Here is a 13,880-nt window from a genome sequence, read left to right as displayed (position 1 = left end):
TGGAAAAAAAAAAAATTAAATTACTTTATTGTGATAAACATATACTCCTGTATAATTTTATGACACCTGGTTTCACATTTTATTTTCAATCTAGTTGAAAGTTACTATCAGAATTCTGTCTCTTTAAATTTTCTTTCATTTTTTTATTTTAGATTGATGCTCAGATTTCCAGTGAATTGTTAACAAATTTAACAAAAGACTTCAAAGTTGCAGGTATTTATTTTTTCTTTTTTTTAATATATTAGTAATAGCTTTTAATACAGCATTAGCAGTAATTATTATTTATAGATAGTATAGTAGCTAGCTTTTATTGGCACTACTCAGAAGTTGTCAGTATTGTACAAAAAAAGAAAAAAAGATTATCTAAAGTTTATTTTACTGACATGTCAAACCTTTCGCTACTAATACATTTGCAGCAGTGTTTTTCATTTTTTGAATGTATTCTGGAAGCCTCTTTTGATTAGTTTGTTCTGGACTCCTGTGGTTTTTTATCTCTTCTTCATGTATATGTTTAGGATCAATGAAAAGTTTAGGAGACCAAATGTAATGCATGTACTGGGGATACTGGAGGGGATTGTTATCTTGACCCCATAGGGAAGACACCTATGATGGGTCCGAGTGTCACACCACCCCTTCTATACCTAGTCCTTACGAGCTTTACTGGTCATTTTCAATAAGCCTCAAAACATCTTTCAGCTTGGCCTCGATCAAGATGTCACTGATGTGAATGCCACAAATGACATTCCCATTGGTATTCAACTCCTAAAGTGGACGTATAACACATACTTAAAGTCTCAAATGAGACAACTAATCTTCGATCCTACTCGAAGGGAGAGTGAGTCTGACATGCATACACCAACTCTGGAACTTTAACATCAAAACACAAAACATTAGAGTATCAGAAATTAAAAACACTAATCCAAGCTAAACCAAACAGCTAATAATAAACATAACACCATCAACTATGAAACAAAAACAAAAACAATACAAGGAATACAAAACCAAAAAATACATAAACAACCCAGAAACTAAAATAACACAAACCCCATAACTATAACAAAAATAACACAAAACCAAAGAACAACACAAGACTAACAAAAACTTTAAAAAGAACACCTAACCTAAAATAACAAAAACTAGAAACACTAAACTGAACTAAACCAAACATAAAAACAATAACGCAAACACTATAAAGAAGCCGATGGGAAACAAACCAAACCAAATAAGACTGAAATAGAAACATATAAACAATAAATAACCAACCAATGAACAATAAACTCGAAACATATAGCACAAAACAAAAACACTATCACTAAAGAAAACAAGAACAAAATAAGAAAGATAACAACACAAACACTATAGAGAACAAACATGATGGAAGTTAAATAGGACCAAAGCAAAAACAAAAGTATATAAGCAATAAACAAACAATAAAAAAACCCAACACTATCATCAAATATTAAAACAAAAATATATCAAAGAAGCTCCACATTCTAGCCCACGGGACTGTCTGTCACTAGAAATCAATATGACTGATTAATAAATCCTGCACACTCTTATATGCGGGACAGTCCTTGCACTTACAGTCGTGATTATTGGGCTTTACCACCCGAACTCAGTTAACGCAACAAGGAGATTCCCCGTTGTTAACTTTGCAATCCTTGGTGTGATGACCTCCTTCACTACGGAAACAAATTTTCGTATACATGCAACCCTTAACCACATGTCCAAATAAATAAAACTGAAAACATCTTTGAACATTAATAGGAGGAATTTGTCAGAGGACAGTTATGTTTTGTTGAGAACTATGTGCACTCATATGTTGTACTGCATGTGAATGATTGTCGTAGATGAATGATATTACAGCCAATTCCTGATTATTCATGATAACCAGGGAGAGGATTGCGAATAATCCAAAATCATAGCAGAGTTGCGGTTGATCCAAAAATAATATTTAATAAAGTAATATGAGTTAAAATGACCTAATAGTCTCTACTGTAGTGCAGTTACATGCACTATTATATTAACTTAAGATAGTAAATAATAAAAGAGAATACAATATATTAAACTACACTATTACGTACTGGCAAAAGTAAGATCCAGAAGTTTATTCAAAATACATATTAACATATAACAAATTTTCACTATTACTAATACTGTACATAAATAGAGCGTACATACCTTAGTACGTCGTTCTACATAATACATTAACAAACACTTATTTAAATAGACTGCAGTAATGTGTGTGAAAGAAATAGATAGACATTAAAAAAATAAAAATTAATAAATTGTGTATTTTACTCTTTTGATATTTTTTTTTTTTAAATAAGACATGATTGTTTTAGTGAATGAAACACTTTCTTTTAATTGAAGTTTATAGTTTGCTGGAGACCTTCTGCATATTGGAGTGCTGTTTTGTGCACAGCCTTTTGTTCTATAGTTTCAACTTCATCACTACTACTATTTTTGCTGTTGTCATTTTCTGGCCCCACCCCTATGATTTTATTAACCATCTCTTCATCTGTTATTGCCTCAAATCCAAGATCATTTATATCACATTCAACCATTCAGTTACATTACTTTCGTCAATATTTTCGTGTACGGTTGTAGTAAGCTCGGTTGGAGAAATTTCTGCTGATGTATGCTCCTCCTACATTGGTTTCTATAATATTTTCTTTCCGCGATCTTGCAAGATCAGTACATTTAATCTTTTTTGATGCTTCTGAGATTGTGTAAATAGCATCAAAGATTGTAAATTCTTTACAAAATGATTTGAAATCAGTTCCCTCTTGAATTAGTTTTTGAAGAAAATAAAATCTGTAATATTGATTGAGATTGGTGAGTGTATTAATGCATTAGTAAAGTTTTAACTTCGGTACCTTTGAATGATCACATTTCTTGGCCTTACCATTAATCCTAATTTCATTTTATGTTTACCAGAAGTGTTCAAACAGCACATGTTAGTTAATCACTTTGTTTGCTTCATGACATGGTGCTTGTTGTTCTCTTTTAAAATCGAATGTTCATGTAGGCAACCACTTCCAATTAAACCCATTCTCATTTGCATTAATCTGATCGTTACATTAATTTTCTTTTGCAATAAATTCATTGAAATCTTTTATAAATTTACTGGCTGATTCTTCATTATTGTTTAATTTTTCCCTTTGATGGCGATTTTACGGATGCTGTGGCAGTGCTTAAACCTAATTAACCACCCAAAAGATGCTTCAGAATTTCCTTCTAACCAAGTTTATTAAAAAAAAGATTTAATCTGAATTACGCAGATAGGCCCAGATACGGGTTACTCTAAGCTTGTTGCTGCATGACCTACTCTACCATGGCATTATCAAGCGTTTCATAAAAGGACTTTTTCATGGTTTGCGTTGCTTCATTTCACTGGAAGAATTTAAACCTGTTAAAAACAATATTCAGTTTCTCCTTATTTTTATGAATATCATGTACAGTATTATCTCCAACATTATATTCCATAGAAAGTTGCTTCATAGTTAATTCTATATCCAGCTTCTCTAAATTTTCTAGTTTTGTTGAGTTGACAGCAAGCTTTTGTTTATCACCCATTGTAGCCATCGAATATACATGTCTTGAAAACAAGATTTATGTGCATGCTAATTATAAAAAAAAAAAAAAAAATAGTACAGTCAAAAATACAAACTATTAATTAATTATACAAATTGTTTAAAATTAAATGTAAAAAAATTAATTAAAAATTAAATGTAAAATTAAATCAAATTAAAATTAAAAATTAATTTAAAACTAACAACATTTTATTGTTTTTTTTATTTAAAGGAGGGCTTGTTAAAATAGTTTTTTCTGTCAACACCGATTTTGTTTGTGCCATAATCTAGTAGAACTCTAATTCTACAGCCTTAAATAGTTAGTGTTTAATTTTTTACACTGATCTTGTTATGTCAATCTGTTACTTGAAGTAAAAGAATAGGCATAAAATTTTATTTGTTGATAGTTTTAGCAAAAAAAAAACAGGTTGGCAATGTGATAAAATAATTTTTTTTGTGAAGGTTTGTGTAACTAGTGCTTCAGGTGAATCTTGAAATGCATGTTCCCATTAGGGAATCTTTTGTTTTAACAATGCCAGTAAGTAAAATAATTGGGGAAAAATCCATTTCAAACAACAGACAATTTTTTAAATGTATTCTTTAGACCTCAGGTTTTATTTATTCTGCTGAGTGTAAAAGTAGGTTAAGCTGCATGTTGACTTCTAATTTAATTTGAATAAAAAAATGTGAAAAAAAAAACTGAAAAGCAATTTTATTCTGAAGTCTCACCAGTAAGCATTTTATTTTTCTGTTATCAATAGTGTAGGGTAAGTATCTGCTCATTAATTTCACTACATAAGGATGCAGGAGAAATTAACTGAAATATGACTATGCCAAACAGAATTAAAAGGATTTTTTTTTAAAATTGAGAAAATAAAAAAAATAAATAGTTATTAATGGTTTTTTAAATATTGTAGAAAATTTCAAAAAGTGATTCTGGTTTGCTATTTGATGAAAATGCATTTTCAGCAAGTTGTTAATTATTTATATACCATGAATACATAAGGTAGTGTATTATTATCTATAAAAATGAAAAAAACAATTCATATGTAAGTATCTTATCCCTTAGAGACTAATGCAAATTGTTACATTGCTGAGTTGCTGTTGTGATTATCATGTTATAACTAATCATTTTCTTTGGCCTCTTCAAAAAATGCATTAATCTGCACCAAAAGACTCAAATCATTCTGTATCATTGGTATGTTAAAAAAAAGAAAGACTGATTCTTTTCCACGGTATTGGTAAAACCAGATATGTTTGCATCTTACCTTGGATAACATCACAATATATCTGGAAATTTTTAACTCCAAATAGTAATGCTTTGTGTATTTATGTACATATTCGTTTGGTACTGTCTTGTATATAAAATATGATGACAAATGTTAATTATTTCCCTTTTGTTGTTAAGAGTTGATGGATGCATTGTCTAATTTTAGTGGGGTTGAAAGTCTAACAGTTTAATTACTTAAAGAGAGGGTTAAACCGTTGTAATAAATAAAGTAGTAAATATTAAGTCATATGAAAGTAAGTCAATTATTATCTGCAATGTAGTTATATTTTTGTTTATGTTGGTAGTACTGTTGTGTTGCGTAGATGACACATGCGTGGTTTAATTATTGTTGACTGTTCAGGTTTGATGCTGCTAGGTTAGTTCCATTATTGCTAACTGCCGTTAACCATGGCTACTCTGTTTTCTGTTTGCACCAAATAAGAGCAACATTCAGTGATCTGTTTTTGAGGTCGGAAGGTGTATCAGGGGCCGAAATTCATCGAAGACTTTCGGTACAGTACGGGAACAGTGTGTTGCTGCAACAGATTGTCTATGAATGGATTGAAAAATTCAAAAATGGTCGCACAAGTGTTACGCACAACGAAGGAGCCTGACGACCGTTTACAGCCACAAATGAGGAAAACATTGAGCGTGTACGTGACAAGGTTTTCTTAAGACAGAAGAGTAACTATTGATGAAGTAGCACATCGTCTGCAAATTAGTCACGGTTCTGCTTACGAAATCATCTACAACAGACTTGGGTTTCATAAAGTCTGTGCAGGATGGGTCCCAAAACAACTCACACAGTCGCATAAACAAACGCGCTTGGACATCTGCCAAAAACATTTGGATCGCTATGGTAACGAATGGGACATCTTCTTAGATAGAATCATCACTGGTGACGAAACATGGATCCATCATTACGAGCCCGAGAGTAAAAGGCAGAGTATGGAATGGAAACATCCAAATTTTCCCTGTAAAAAAAAGTTCAAGACCCAACCATCTGCAGGAAAACTGATGCTTACAGTTTTTTTGGGACTCACAAGGTCCAGTACTGGAACATTATGAGGAAAGGGGCACGACAATAAACAGTGCGTGTTACAGTGAGATGCTTACTGCTAGGCTAAAGCCTGCAATTCTAAGCAAACGCCAAGGACTGCTGTCGAAAGGTGTTGTGTTGTTGCATGGCAATGCCTGTCCACATACTGCTTCTCACACTGCTGAAACGCTCCAGAAAGTCAACTTTGAAGTACTGGCTAATCCTCCATATAGTCCTGATCTTGCCACTTCTGACTACTATTTGTTTGGTCCACTCAAAGAGGCATTAACCTCCAACGTTGATTTACCTTGGACGAAACAGTGAAAGAAGCAGTGTATCCCTGGCTCGCAGCTCAACTGAAAACCTTCTTTTATGAGGGCATCAGGAAGCTTGTACAACGATGGACCAAGTGCGTTGAAATGCAAGGGGACTGTGTTGAAAAATGATGTACATGTAAGTTTCCTATTTGTATTGCAATAAAATTTATAACTACATTGCGGATAATAATTGACTTACCCTTGTAGTTTTTCAATCTGTAGCCCTTTGTACAATTACTAAAAGGTTGGTGGCAATGGGTGACTGAGAAAGTTGATTTGGTTGTGTTGATTTTCATCAAATGTGAAATTATTGTTGTTATTATGTGTGTAAATTTTTCTGCTGCACAAAGGAGAGAAAACATGTTTACAACGGAGTGGTTCACCTTTACACAATCATAAATTTGAGTAAATAAGCACATGGTTAGCTACTTTCTGACCTTTATTACGAACATTGCAGTGAAATACAGCTGGATCTCCATTATATATAAAGTAATAGATTTGACAATTTATTTGAAATTCTAAAATTCATTAAAAATAAATTTTTTTATTAAACTTTGATTTTTTTTTGTTTCTATATAGAATTATTTTGTATATACATTTTCTTTACTCTTTTTGTGTATAGTTAAAAAAGTGTAATCATGAAAGAAAAAGCACATTATCTTAAAAGATATCTTGATGGAAAAACTTTAATTTTACAAACCATAATTTTTTTACATTTAGACTGTTAATTTGAAGATCTTTAAAAATTGTAGTAAATATGCGTAAAAAGTATCGTATTTCTTATCTGTTTCCTTATAGTGTAGTTTAAATTTTCCAAAAGATTGTTAATAAATTTAAAAAAAATTTTTATCATTTATATTTAAGAGAGTTTTTTTTAAATTTAATTATTTCTAAATTTTTCTGATTGTTGGTTTCAGTATGACCACCATTTTAAAAAGAAGGTACTTGAGCTCTCTGTATGATTGGAGAATTTTTTCAAGGAAACAATCTTGTAAATTACACTCTTAGATTTTGTGCATAAGTTTAGAATAATGGGGCAGAAAAAGGGCAGTGAAGAAAAGAAGCATTTCCATTAAAATGAGAGGAACATCTTTTATGTGTTAATAATGAGTACAGTTGCTTTGCATAAGTGTGGAATGCAGTGTTGTCTGTTGTTATTTGGCTGTAGAGCAATATTCACTATTTTTCTTTAGTAGAAAGCCAAGATTACCAGTAATTTTAATCAGAATTCTTTTACGTACTAGTGCTTTTCAATTCCATTATTAATCAAAATTATGGTACTATGTACAAGAAAATGATTTTGTAATTAGTGTAGTGTTAAGATCCTACAAGATTTCTATTTTGACATTGCAATGTTGGTTAGATTGACAGTTCAGTTTCTTTAATTTCTTCATTTCACCTTATTTATTGGAAAATCTTTGAAAATATATTCAACTTTCCTTTGATTATCCTACTTTTCCGTACTATTACTCTGAGATGATCTTAAACACTGACTGCGTCTACTTAAAAGATCTAAAAGACCTAATGTTGTAGAATATTGAAAAGGCCATTGTTGAATATTTTTATAAGATACTCAATAACACCATATACTAATGCTAAGCATCTAGTAATTTATGTATTTTTTAGTTTTAATTCAGTAGTAAAAATTGATAGTTTTACTGATCTTCTGAGAAACATCTTTAATACAGTTATTATGTTATTCATTGACAGAATAAAGGAAAAGCCTCTTCAAAATAAAAAAAAAAACTTATTAAGGGGTAAGGCGGTGCAACAGAGAGTTGCAAAATTCACTTGTGTGTGTGTGTCATGCATGTGTATGTGTACGTGAATGTGTTCTAGTATACTGATCAGATTTTTCTGTTTGTGTAGAAGGCCTCAAGTTTCTTGTTGGTACGCCACTTTCACAAGTGGCGTACCTCTGTCTTTACAATATTTGCCTATGCATTGCTTTTTATATTCTCTGTTTGCAGGTGTTAATAAATGTTGCATACGCACTCATACATGTGGTGAATTACGAGGCTCAGATGTTGGAAAACATGTCAGGCTTTGTGGTTGGTTACAGTTTCAAAGAATGAATAAATTTGCTACAATCCGTGATAGTTACGGTACAACTCAGCTTATTATTCCTGATCATGTAAGGAAAAATTATCTGGTACTATTTTGCCATTCATCCGTTATACTAAATTAAGTAATTCAAGTGTTAAAGATATTATTTTTTCCAATTAAAAGAATTATCACTGAATTTTGTAGAAAAGAGTTAAACTGTGTCTAAGTGCTAAGGTACTATTAGTGTTCAGATTTTTTTTGTCTATAAATGTGAATGAACCTGTTATATGATAATTCAGTTGCTTCTAGGATGTTTGCTGCAACTTAATTTAGTTGAAACCTGTAGGTCACTGCACCCTGTTTTTCTGATGTGGTAGTGAATATACAAACTTTATTATAAACCTTTTGTTAATTTTACTTTGAACTCTTTTACCAGATAAAAGTGTTTGTCAATAAAATTAATTCATAATCATCCTTTTTTGTTATCAAATAAAAGTATTTTGTCAATAACTTCTATTCATTGTCATAAAAAAGTGTCAATGATGACCCCATCATTATGATGCTAATAATTTCAAAATACAAAGTTTGGAATGATTAATTTTATATTAAATGATTAATTCTTTAATCTTTAACATTGTTATTGTAAAATAATATATTAAGGTTTTATTTCACAATATATTAGCAAGGTATTTTATAAGGTTTTATTTCATTTTACTGCACTATTAATGAAATTACTGTTTTAACTCGTCTACGTGAATTGTGGCAATTTGACGTTGTTTCTAGCAATCATGAGGGATTGAATTTGTTTTTTATAATAGATGAGCAGCTATTTGGATAATTAAAAATGATTCTAATTAATTTTAATGGATTAATTAAATTGTATAAATTCATAATTTTATTATAAACTAGCTGACCCCGCAATGCTTTGCCAAAGCTAGATTTGAATATATATATTTATAGATTAAATGAACATAAATGAAAGTTTGATAAAACATTTAAAAACCGAACATTACAGAACTTCACAAAATTTAACCTCTCCCTTTTTTCATTTTTCCCTGTTTCCCTTTTTCCTTTCTTTCCTTTCTCCCTATTTCCCTTTTTTGCAAAAATATTTTTTTTCATGTAACTAAAATATATTCTGAGTATGAGCCAAATTGAACTATAAATGCATTTTTCCAAATATCTCAACCCCAGTGCCATCTAGCAGGTCTATTTTTTGCAGATGTATTTCTTTCTGTGTAAGTAACACATATTCTGAATATGAGACCAATCAGACCATAAATACAATTTTTTTTAAATATCTTGACCCCAGTGCCACCAAGCGGGTCCATTTTTTGCAAAAAATATTTCTTTTCATGTAACTATTATATATTCTGAATATGAGCCAAATCAGACAATAAATACAATTTTCCCAAATATCTCAAACCTCAGCGCCATCTAGCAGGTACAAACTGATTCAGAAACCTTCGTGGGCATGCGCACAACCAACAACGTTTCATCGCAATTGGATGAATAGTATAGGAAAACATGAGACAGACAACCAACAAACAAACATTCATTTATATATATATATATATATATATATATATTTATTTATATATATATAAGATTATAAAATATTAAAAGTGTTAGTATAAAATTTCATGTTATGAGTGTACTAATGTATGTTTAAAGTTTAGTTAAAAAATTATATTTAGTATACAATGGAACTTATTGATAACTGTTCTTGTATCTTTTTAAAGTAATACATGATTTATATCCACTTGATCTAAAATTGCTCATAACCAGCATGTAAATGACTGATTCCCCTAAATACTAAATGTAGTTCATTGTTTCCATAAAAAAAAGGGATATTATTGTCTATTTTTGTATTCTTGGAATAATGCTACAAGTTTTATGCCCTCCATCGACCCAAAACTTACCCATTCATTCTACAATAAATTGTGTACCCCAGGTTCTTTTAATATAATGCATTTTTAATTTTGGGATATAACATGTTAAAATTATCCATTAATTATGCTGTTTGACCTGCCCAGAAAAGTTCTTTTACATATATATATATATATATATATATCTTAATTTTTTAGTTAATGATTTTTATTTCTTTGCTTTTCATTATTTTGTGTAGTAATTACATCTAAAATGTATTTTATTTTCATTGTAATTATTAACTTTTGTAAATAAGTTATTGAAAAAAATATTTTAATTAATTTTATCTTCTTAGGGATGATAAGTTTTTTAGTGATTAATTGAAGAAAAAGAAGGAAATTGAAAATCTCTTCATAATTTCCAGAAAAGAGATTACAAAGAAGACAAACACAGAATTTTGAAACCATCTGAAAATTAAACTGTCACGTTCAAATAATAGTAATATTGTTAAGAACAAGTACAAGTATGTAATCTACAAGGACAAGAACATAAAAGAAGTAAAGTGATACACTGATGCTGTCAAAGAAAGTAAGAACTCATGAAAGATCTCATACTTGAAGTGGAATTGAAATTTTGAGAATGGGTTAACTATCAAGTAATCAACTTACATGTTTTTTTAACCAGGTGACTATAGGATAAGCATTATCAGTGTTTTAAACATTAAAGGAACAGTAATTTGGGATTCAATGCGTTGTGTGTCAATTAAGTTTGATTTGATAAATTTAAAAGATCTATTGCATTACACCTTGTACTACTTGATGTATAAATGGAGGTATTTTACCAGCTAAAGGCTGCCATAACACATTAGCTGACGTAACAGAGGCAGGCAGTTATTCAGCATTCCATGTCAATGAAACAAACTTCTAGTGGAATGTTATGACATTATGGATGTATGCAGGCAAACAAAAAGTATTATGTATCATTTTAAGGACACAAGTGTGATGTTATGATGTATAGAACAATTATGAATCTGATTATTCAGTTGAAATACTGTAATTTAACGTTAAAAATATGCTGCATCTTGCATCTAAATGATGTTAAGAATACAACTTATGATTGGCTGACGAAAGACCATTCTCAAAAAACCAATTAGGTCATTGTAGTAGGGGTCTGTTGTACTTCTGGGTGATTTTTTTTATTTTTAATTTTTATTACTTTCACTGATGTTCCTGTCTTGTGCTAATGTTAGATTTGTAAATAAGTATAATAAAAAATGTTTTCTAATTATACATGTTTATGTTTATCTGTTTTTCCACAGTTAATTGATATTGTGGAGGTGTTAGTGAAAACTCCTATAGAAAGTACCATCAGTGTAAAAGGTGTTGTTTGTACTCGCCCTGTAGACCAAGTTAATCCTGTAAGTATTATTTATGCTGCTTTATTTTGTTATTAAAAATATATATGAAAAATATTATATATTAATATATATATATATATATATATAAAATGTTTTATGATTGTTCTGTGTTGTAGCAGGAGGGATGGTTACATTAATGTTATTGCTGATCATCATCACCTTATAGCTATTCTGTGACACTAGTATCTAGATTCATGTCTAGTTGAAGTATAATTACTTTTAATTTGAATGTACTTTGTTATAAGCTGTTCTCTGCTCATTGGAGTTCAGTATATGGTATTTTTTTGATAATAATTTCCATGAGATTGCTCATACAAGTTCCAATCTTGTGCTGTAATTGGACTTTCAGTCCGTTACAGAAAAATATAATCCTGAAATAATTAAAAAAATTATATAGTGCTGACTTAATATAATCAGAAATATTTGTGTCATATTTTAAAGAGGAAATACAATAAAGTTCTGAAAGTGAATTTTCATGGGAGTGAAGTAAAAGTGTTTTATTCCTGAAACTGCCCATTTATATAAATTTTAAAGATGTGTAATGCATTCGCAAAAACCTGTAAGTTAAATTTTGAAGTCTGAGGTTTTTTAAGTATCATAATTTGAAATAAAATAAATTCATCAATCAAATTGTTAGATTAACATTAACCCTTCGTGGGCGTAAACCTGAATATGAGCTACCTGTACTTTCATTGTAGAGCTTAAACCCATATATGAGTCTCTGAATGTGACCGGCTATTTTTCTTCACATAGTTACTTATAAATTCCAAGAGATGGCAGGAGATGCATTTTGAGACTGGAATTCCTGATACAACATGATTGGAAACCATTTTACTTCAGTTTTCAGGTGATTTCAGTGACTGTGCATTATTTTTTCATGTTTTTTGCTCATTTTTAAGTAATTTGTTTACAAACTACTGTTCCTTCCAAAACTTCATTTTCGGCTTGTTTCGTTTGAATTCATACAAAATTTTCTAGACAAAAATTCAGAGGGAAATGAATAAAAATATTTATAATAATATTATTATTATTATAATAAAACCATATACTATTCCATGCCTAGGCACACTACTTCTTCAAAATTGCTGTTTTTATATTACCATCAACGTTACTACTTTTACTGTTATTATTCAGTGTCTTTTACATGAAAAGAACTCACTGTAAAACATAACCAAAATCTTCACCTATAGTTTGTAAATTCTAGTGCGGTCAGTGAGACTTGTGCCGTTTTCCCATAAACTTTTTCTCATGAGATAATTAAACAGTGTTCCTAAACCAGATTGGTGGCAGAATTCAGCAAAAACACAATGTATGCTGTTTTTATGCATTAATGCGTGTTTTAAGTTACTTTAAATAGTTTTTGCATGAACTTTTTTTTGAAAATGTTTTCTGTCTACAGCCATAAAACATTGCCGCCTGCGAAGGGTTAAAATTAAATTATACAATAATTTAAATGTATTGAGCAGAACTGGATTAATTGACAACTATGTCAGTTTAAACTGTGAATTTTTTATTGCGCTTTTTGTGCGGTTAGTATCATTAGTATTATTTTTACAGGTAAATTAAGGCCTAGTTTTTTGTAATAAGTTTTTAAATTACTTTTCTTTTTTTTTAATTTTAAGTAACATAAATTTCTGTTGTCATTAGCCACTAAAAAATTCAAGTAGAATGCAATGAACTGTATCCAGCATTCCTGACTTTGGTGATCTGTGGGAACTAGTACTTTGAATGTAGCTTTTGTCATTAGGATTTTACCTGACTACACTCTACAGTTGCCATTATGTTACTCCGTGAGACATTTAAATTGTTGTAGAACCATTAATTTGTAAGATGGATTTCAGGCTTGCCTAGGATGCATAATGTTAACTGGAGAAATAGAAGTAACTGTTGTAGAATTTGAGGTTTTAAATCCTGCAAAACCTAATTTGCCATTTCTCATACGGGATCATAATAAGGTGAGAGTGTCTTTATATATCTTTTTTTTCTTTTTATATATGAATCTTATGGTTAGTAATTATTACATAAATATATTTTTATTTTTGATCAGTGGAGTCTGTTATAATGTTTTTGGTCCTGTTCTTTGTGGTTTTCTTAATATTTTTTAATATCTTTTGATTCCTTTTTTATGTTTTATTACTACTAATCTTGTTTTGTATATTAAAATCAGGTTTTCTAACAAATTTAACACTGTGTAAAATTGTAATAGGGTTAATTCAATAATGTTTTCAGTAAAGTACTAACCGTTTATGTACAATTATTAAAAATTATTTGAATTTTTTGTAACTGACAAAAATAATTTTACTTAAGAATAAAAAATTATTAAAAACAAGCCAAATATATTACAATA

At 29.9% G+C, this 13,880-nt stretch overlaps 1 protein-coding gene across 6 annotated transcripts in view; it reads left to right on the top strand.

Moving 5' to 3' along the window:
• The window catches only part of LOC142319713 (aspartate--tRNA ligase, mitochondrial-like), an 80,087-nt gene that overhangs the window by 22,813 nt on the left and 43,394 nt on the right, over nt 1–13,880 (top strand). For all 6 annotated transcript variants that reach the window (XR_012755260.1, XR_012755259.1, XM_075357292.1 and 3 more), the window contains exons 5-8: nt 153–213; nt 8,172–8,335; nt 11,435–11,533; nt 13,375–13,488. Coding sequence is in view for 4 of the 6 variants with exons in the window: in XM_075357292.1 (XP_075213407.1) it covers nt 153–213; nt 8,172–8,335; nt 11,435–11,533; nt 13,375–13,488 (438 nt within the window). In the remaining 2 variants the exon portion in view is untranslated. The remainder of the gene's footprint in view (nt 1–152; nt 214–8,171; nt 8,336–11,434; nt 11,534–13,374; nt 13,489–13,880) is intronic.

Source organism: Lycorma delicatula, chromosome 2, assembly GCF_047948215.1.
Source record: "Lycorma delicatula isolate Av1 chromosome 2, ASM4794821v1, whole genome shotgun sequence".
In the NCBI taxonomy this organism is placed as follows: domain Eukaryota; kingdom Metazoa; phylum Arthropoda; class Insecta; order Hemiptera; family Fulgoridae; genus Lycorma; species Lycorma delicatula.
The sequence above is the reverse complement of the archived record's forward strand: the minus strand, read 5'-3'. Positions and strand labels throughout refer to the sequence as shown.